The sequence below is a fragment of the Sardina pilchardus genome, chromosome 6 (assembly GCF_963854185.1).
Source record: "Sardina pilchardus chromosome 6, fSarPil1.1, whole genome shotgun sequence".
Lineage (NCBI taxonomy): Eukaryota > Metazoa > Chordata > Actinopteri > Clupeiformes > Clupeidae > Sardina > Sardina pilchardus.
The window spans coordinates 4,152,450-4,160,668 of record NC_084999.1 but is presented as its reverse complement, the minus strand read 5'-3'; the positions used below and the strand labels follow the sequence as shown (position 1 = coordinate 4,160,668).

The 8,219-nt window shown below is 44.5% G+C and overlaps 1 protein-coding gene across 1 annotated transcript in view; it reads right to left on the bottom strand.

The window, feature by feature from the left end:
- Window positions 1-8,219, bottom strand: part of adcy2a (adenylate cyclase 2a) — an 80,149-nt gene that overhangs the window by 6,779 nt on the left and 65,151 nt on the right. The window contains exons 18-22 of the mRNA XM_062537913.1: window positions 7,764-7,901; window positions 6,595-6,714; window positions 5,839-6,023; window positions 5,279-5,363; window positions 613-771 (exon numbers count right to left, since the gene is read on the bottom strand). Coding sequence (XP_062393897.1) covers window positions 613-771; window positions 5,279-5,363; window positions 5,839-6,023; window positions 6,595-6,714; window positions 7,764-7,901 — 687 coding nt within the window. The remainder of the gene's footprint in view (window positions 1-612; window positions 772-5,278; window positions 5,364-5,838; window positions 6,024-6,594; window positions 6,715-7,763; window positions 7,902-8,219) is intronic.

Here is an 8,219-nt window from a genome sequence, read left to right as displayed (position 1 = left end):
CTTTTTCCCTGTAGTCTATAAATTAGTCCTGTCTTTTTCCCTGTAGTCTATAAATTAGTCCTGTCTTTTTCCCTGTAGTCTATAAATTAGTCCAGTCTTTTTCCCTGTAGTCTATAAATTAGTCCAGTCTTTTTCCCTGTAGTCTATGCCAATGAATGCCATGGTCTGGAAACCAACTCTAGGACAAGTCAGATCTCCTACAGTTGTGTCATCTACAGTACATCTGCAAGTCATCTACAGTTCGTGTGTACATTCACATATTGTACAATTAATAATGTGCCCAACAGAAAAACTGCTTAGAAAACGTCCAGAGCTTGCAATAATATTGACATCATGGCTAAGCAGTTGACTATCTTGTTTATAGCAGTAACTCTTCACTGGGATGGCACTGAAATGTAGATTAGCATTTCAGTATACATTGTTAAATCAGTAAATATTTGCTTTAAACACATAAACAAACTAGGGAATTCTGAAGTAAGCTTTTCCCATGTGGTGCAGTTACCAAAGCAAAAGGGCAAAACAACATAGATCCTCACATAGAATAACTGACACTTAAAATAGGTGTTCTCAACATGGAACTTTTCTCCATCTTTTCTATTTCATCCGCTTTACCTCATTCTTCCAGTTCCGTGCCAAGAAGTGTTCTGCAACGTGGGCCGGTAGAACGTTCTCCAGCAGCACGCGGTTGAGGTTCTCCATGGTCTCGATCTCCTCACACTCCTTCTTGAACTTGTTCTTCCACAGGAAGTCCAACCTACAGTAATATTCATTCTGTTACAAGAGGACACAGAGGTGAGGCCTTCACTCTCAGCCGGGTCAAAGGTCAGAGTTCAGAGTTCACAACACAACACCAGCTCAGGACACAGCACACACACACAACAGCTATGGCTGAGTAGAGTATGGCCCAGTGTGCATGCTGGCCCAGGGCTCCGAGCCAGAGGCAGAGCTCCCTACTCTCACATCAGGAATCTTGAGTGGCAATGCTTGACATTTGCAGAAAAATCAATAATAATAATAATTAAAAAATCAGTTCAATATGGAACAATATAGGGTGGATTATTGTCATTCCTGATTCATATTTGATCAAATTTAATTTGATGCCATTTGATTAGCTGTTTCTATATCAGTCATGATAATAATACTGTGCATAAGTCAACCTTACGTTACACCACACAGTGAAGGAAATCACATACAGTACACACTCCCATTTTCTTTGGCCAATATGTCCGTAATGTGCTTCAAATACATATCTGCGGTGAGTGGAAACCCACACAGATGGGGGACAGTTGCAACATCAGACAGGATGGGAACACAGGGTTCACTACTGAACACACTGAACTGTACTGATGGCTTGATTGACTCCCATTGAGATACAACAGGAAATGAAAAGGCATACTGTACTGTATGTGTCAGACATAGTGTTGGGAAAGTGGCGTCGCGAAAGTGTATGATAGAAGGCTAGCGAACGTGAAGATTGGAGGAACGGGCACTCTTTGTTGTTCTGTTATGTTGAGTCTGCATTAAACAGCCTCAATAGCTCAGGGGAACACATGGACGAGCTTCGCATGGCTGCCACATGCCAATTAATTAAATCTCTTATGTAGATGCACATATTAAACCGAAGGTACAAGGTAAATCCGACGCAGAATGAACATGCAAATGTGTACTTCTCCTTGTTATTTGGGCCACCTCGCCTCGCCCACTATTAGCAATGTTAAACTAATTGGCTTAAATGCCACTGAGCTTCCTCTGAATGCAGGCTATTAACTGAGAATTGTCACTTTGGACAGAAGCGACCGCTCCTGAGTAATTAAAGCCAGCGTAGTGGGCAGGTCTGAGTGCACACATGCTCACTAGTGTTGATTTGGGAAGACTACAAAACACCACAGGTCACCTTTTGGTTCAGTCAAAATTGCCTTTAAAAAGGCTGCAGCACTAAAAGCGCATATTTTTCTGAACTCTTAAGTTGGTGTATATAATCAATTCTCCTTTTGCGTTTTAAAATATTAACATTTAAAAAAAAGCTTGCCCAAAAGATAATAGCTATGATACAAATTTAATTGAAACGTTGGCATGTTTGTTTTCGACTTGGCCAAAAATGATGAATGATCAATCCAGTTCAGACTTGTGTGAGCTACCTCATTACCTTTGAGCATTTAGTTTGTTTGGTACAAATGTCGCTCATTTTTATTGGCTGAGCGTAATCTCCATCGCTGAATCAGCAGGCTACAGACGGCCCAATCCAAGTCTTAATGACACGTACACTACGTCATTACTGAGCATGCTTTAACTCTGGACCTTCCTAATGACTGCTCTTAATCACGCGTACACTACGTCATTACTGAGCATGCTTTAACTCTGGACCTTCCTAATGACTGCTCTTTGAGTCATAGCTCTCTCTCGTCTCTAACTGTGTCTGTATCACTGCCAAGAGGCTCTTTGGTGTGATGCAGACTCTGCTCTGTGTCTAGTCAGCACTTTCCCTCAATCTTCAATGCCTAGCGTCCCCAGAGCAAAGTGGATCAGGCCTGACAGTGTAAAGAGATAGGAGGGGGAGGGTTAACCAAGTCCACCTGTTTTTTGTCCCATCTGCCACCCCATCACCATCATCACAGCCCCCCACCACACACACACACACATACACGCACACAGACACCCCTCCTCCACACACACACACACACACACACACACACATATATATATTAGATCAGTGTAAAGTTGAAAAGAATTGCCCTCAAGGGTTTGGAAACAAGAAAGGAGTCAAGATCTGTGTGCCATTTTGCATGATTTAGCGATGGCTCTGGGAGTCACAGCCATGTTTAATTAATCCTTCATATTTAAGAATCACAGCTAAGGAATTACATTCCTTTGTTTTCATTAAATTTCTTCTCATCACATGAAAGAGAAATAGAACAGAAGATGCGGAGCAACATCACTTCTGAATAATTATAGAGCTCTTTAATATTAGATATTTAATCTGATGTGATTTAATCTGAGTAGATTTCTTTCCTGGGCTCTGATGTTTGCAATCAGCCTTTTGTGAAAAGCCTCTGCTGTGCTGAATTATTAATATCAGACGCAGCAACACACGACCAAAAGCCCATGCTCTTAGACAAATGCTTGACACCATAAATGTTAAAAATGCTGTAGCTTGCCAATGCAAACCTATCAGATGGGCTTTGAGTGTACCGGTATGTACTAAATTATTTACTCAAAATAATCACATATGACATCTAGAGTTTAATTCTCCCAGTTTCTTCTTCTTTTTACTATAAACGGAAGATTTCTCTCCATATCAAATCAGTTGCAGATATTTCCCTGTAGACTCTCTCTCTCTCTGCAGTTGTCAATAAATGAAGAAGCGAAAATGTGTCAGTTTATTTGTGCTGCATTAGGTTTCTATGCACTCCATTGCAGCTAATAATGAATAACCTAATGACTAACGAGAATACAGGACTCTGGACAGGACACACACACTCACACACGCGTGCACACACATGCTCGCTCACACACACACACACACACACACACACACACACACACACACACACACACACACACACGCACACACACGCGCACACACACACACACACACACACACACATACACAGAGGCATCTACTCTAACACCCAGCTCTACTTCAGACGCTCTTAACTAGAGAAGACTGGTAGAGTCTTACAATATCTCACACACACACATAAACAAGTTTATGCAACCTCATACATACTAAGCTGTTTTTTTGCTGTTGTATAGGCAGTGGCAGGACTGTCTGTGGGGTTGGCCAGAGAAAGGCTACTTCAGGCCTGCATGGGCTCTAGAGTATAAACCTATTTCCAGCTCAGCTCTGACCCCCCCCCCCCCCCCCTCCCCTCACCACACACACACACACACACACACACACACACACACACACACAGCCCAGCCACTGCCGTTCCCCCTCTCCAAAAAAGCAATAAATAAGAAAGTAGCGTGGTGGTGAGGGGTGAGAGGAGGAGGAGGAGGAGGAGGAGGAGGAGGAGGAGGAGGAAGAGGGGGGGGGGGGGTGGCTCCTGAAAATGGCCTCCTGATGGGTTCTGCCGCCACCTAATCTCAGAGGAGATCTGTGCAGTGAGATGGATGGGGGCCCTGGGCAGTGGACACAGGTGCTGTCTGTGGGCCATGAGGGGCCCTGCTCAGCGGCCGCCAGTCAGCACTACTGTTTGCTATTTCACACCAACACTGTCTGCCACCGGAGCATTTGTCTTCACAGGGCAGCAGCAACTGCTTTGCATGCTATTCTCTAACTAACCGGCGGGGTGGAGGCCAGGCAGCTATGTGCTATAGGGGGCTACACTCTCTCGTCCTATTCTCTAACTAAGCAGCGGGAGGAGGCCAGGCAGCTATGTGCTATAGAGGGCTACACTCTCTCATCCTATTCTCTAACTAAGCAGATGGAGGCCAGGCAGCTATGTGCTATAGGGGGCTACACTCTCACATCCTATTCTCTAACTAAGCAGATGGAGGCCAGGCAGCTATGTGCTATAGGGGGCTACACTCTCTCGTCCTATTCTCTAACTAAGCAGCGGGATAGAGGCCAGGCAGCTATGTGCTATAGGGGGCTACACTCTCTCATCCTATTCTCTAACTAAGCAGATGGAGGCCAGGCAGCTATGTGCTATAGGGGGCTACACTCTCTCGTCCTATTCTCTAACTAACCAGCGGGATGGAGGCTAGGCAGCTATGTGCTATAGGGGGCTACACTCTCACATCCTATTCTCTAACTAAGCAGCGGGATGGAGGCCAGGCAGCTATGTGCTATAGGGGGCTACACTCTCTCATCCTATTCTCTAACTAAGCAGCGGGATGGAGGCCAGGCAGCTATGTGCTATAGGGGGCTACACTCTCTCGTCCTTCAGGCCCAGGGCAACGGGTGGCCTTTTGCCGTGCAAATTGATTTATTGATTTAGCTCGGGATGATTTATTTAAATTAAAATCAAAATAGATGAGCAATGTATGCATTGTTCTTGCCTCTTGACCTTTATTGTGGAACCACGCCCGATTTATATGGAATGGGATTGAAAGAATAACAATATGATTTAAAAAGATTTTTTTAAAAAAAGCTGAGAGAATAGTAAACCTCTTGGTAAACACTGGAAGCTGGACGGGAAATTATTGTGTAGGTGACAGCAAAAACTGGGTACTGTAGATGTGTGTGGGTCTGCTGTGTGTGTGTGTGTGTGTGTGTGTGTGTGTGTGTGTGTGTGTGTGTGTGTGTGTGCGTATAAAATGTACCGCTCACCTGTCTTGCCAACACAAGGAGTGTGACAAAGAATATGAACAGAGACACAGAGCCCATGGTCTTCAGGTCCTTCAAGACACCAGGCCTATGGGAGAACACACACACACACACACACACAATTTGGCAGATGAGAGAGCTATATATGACGTCAAAGTGATTGGCTAATGGCTAACCAGCATAATAGATCATTTCCCAGACTATGACTGTATTCTGAGGCTCCACAATCAGACGTCTAGTGATGAGGACAGGTTGTTAAAAAGTTCCTCCCTCTCTCTCTCTCTCACACACACACACACACACACACACACACACACACACACACACACACACACACACTCAGTAGATTTGGAACTCATCAGTAGTGTTGTCTTGCTATAACAAATGTAGGCTTTTCAATGATACACAATTACACAAATACACAATCACAGTTCACAACAAATAGATTGATTCATTGATTGATTGATTGATTGATTCATTCATTGATTCATTGATTCATTGATTCATTGATTCATTGATTGATTGACGATCGATTGATTGACAGCACATCTGTTTCTACTGACCTGTCCAGCACTTCTGTCTGGTAGAGGAAGCGGCTATATTCATCCAGCAGGGCGGCGTGTGTGTGCAGGATGATGGTGTTGTAGGCGATGACGGCGGTCAGCATCACCAGCATCTTCAGCTCGTAGTTGATGCGCAGGAACACCGAGCAGGAGATCAGGCCCAGGATGCAGCTGTAGATGAAGTACTGCCAGGGCACACACACACACACACACACACACACACATGCTTAGCAAGTAGCAGTCTTCGCTTTCAGACAAAAGGTCATATTAACCTTTATTTTAAAGTATTCATGGAGCGAGCAGTGAGCGTAAAATTGCTTGTGGTTAATGTTCAAGGATGAATAGGGCTGTCATGTGACTCTGGAGATGTTCTGAATAGTCCCTCTCTCCTTTAGACCACACAAGACCACACACGCTAAACACTACAAGCCTCTGTGTTTGAATAAGGGAAAAATAAGGATTTGATTTATGGAGAAGACTTCCGCACATTTATTTGAGAAAACACCTCATATCCCAGAGGAAAGGCACCTACAGTACACAGCAAGACTGTTACACCAAAACAATGCCTTTTCTCATCAAGGAAACGCTGGCCCTTGAAGTACTCACTTCCAAGCAATCTACTAAGCCTCAGGCACACAAAACTTCTCTCTTTCACTTCTCTGCCAGTGACCAACACAGCACAAAATGATTTGTACTGAGGAGGACTCCCCTTTAAGAGCCCAGAGAGAGATTAGATGAGAACAGTCATACACTTACAGGAAGGTAGAAGTTATTCTTCTCAATGAAAGGCACTGGTAGCCCGTCCAAGTAAAAGTTGGTCTCATTGGAGACATTGTAAACAGGGATCGGAGTGGTTGGGTCCTCATCCAAAAAGAACTGTGGAAAATAACAAAACAAAAATTGCACGTTAATTGCGTGAGTAAAATGCAATCAAAGTTCTACTACTTAAGAAGCACCAAAGAAAGCAAGCCAACTTAATTTCAACAGCAGACAATATTTTGAGCTCCACTGAGCCTCTAAATGAAGTGGGCTGTCATCCTCACATCCTCAAGATAATTGGTCCAATGTGTCTCTCTGTCTGTGGGAGTCACTGTCAGAACAATGTGTCACTTCTCCACAGTAATGAATACAGCGACTCAGCCAGCATCACTTCAGCACATTAAAGGCTTAGTGCTTCACTCCTACAGACAAGAAGACATTCTAAGAGCTGAAGTTTATTTCTACAGTGATTACAAACTTCCTCTATATCCTCTGTACACTTGTTCAGACGAGCAGTGAAAACAGATGTGTGACTGTTATGTCGTTGGAACAAACTAAGGAATCGTGTGGGCAATTGACTTTACGTCGTCGATAATTTAATAATTAATATGGGAGCCAGAAAAGTGTTTGTGCTCATTTCCAGCGAGCAAAGTATAATTAGATGTGGACAGGATGGAGGAGGAGGACACAGAGGCAGATGGCGTGAATTTTACTCATCAGGCCTGCAACACACAGTAAACACCACACACACACACACACAGAGAGAGAGAGAGAGAGATAGATGCACACACAGACACACACACAGACGCGCACACACACAATTGTCTGGGCCAACTATAGGAAAGTCCCTTCACTTCCACAATGGAAAAGCAATCAGGGACACAGTTGTGTATCAGGTCTAATTAAAAGTTGCTAATGCAAAACTTCAACAGAACTTGTCTCTCAGATCTTGGGCTGTTTATCCCCCGGCCTTGGGCACGGATCTGCACTGCATTACTCCGAGCCATAGCAGCCAATGGGATGTTCAGCTTCAGCACCCCGACCAGCTGTAGGCTTGGCTTTTGTTTACAAATACTGACATATGTCGCGCGGGACAGGAGACCATGCCATGGAGGCGCTTCCAGCCAATCACTGCCAGCCTTTCTGTTGTGGCTCCACCCACATACCATGTTGAAGACGGCCATGACTAGGATGAGGGCAGTGGTTGCCATGGTGAGGGTGATGCGGGGCCAGGGCTTGTTGGCGATGACTCCGGACGAGCGCAGGAGCCAGAGCCAAGAGGACGAAGAGGTCTTACTGCAGTGCTGAGGGAGGGAGAGAGAGAGGGGGAGAGAGAGAGGGGGAGAGAGAGAGAGATAGAGATGGAGAGAGAGAGAGAGGGGGAGAGATGATGGAGAGAGAGAGAGAGGGGGAGAGAGAGAGAGATGGGGAGAGAGAGAGGGGGAGATGATGGAGGGAGAGAGAGAGAGAGATTTAAAAAGGCATTTAAAAAACTTCTAAAACACCTCAGATCTGCCAATGTTTTCACTAACACAACTAGTCATTCTTGTGCTGTGTTATCTGTCTTGATCTGTTGACTTGTTTATTTATTTATTTATTTATTTCCTATCTGTCAGTGTTGT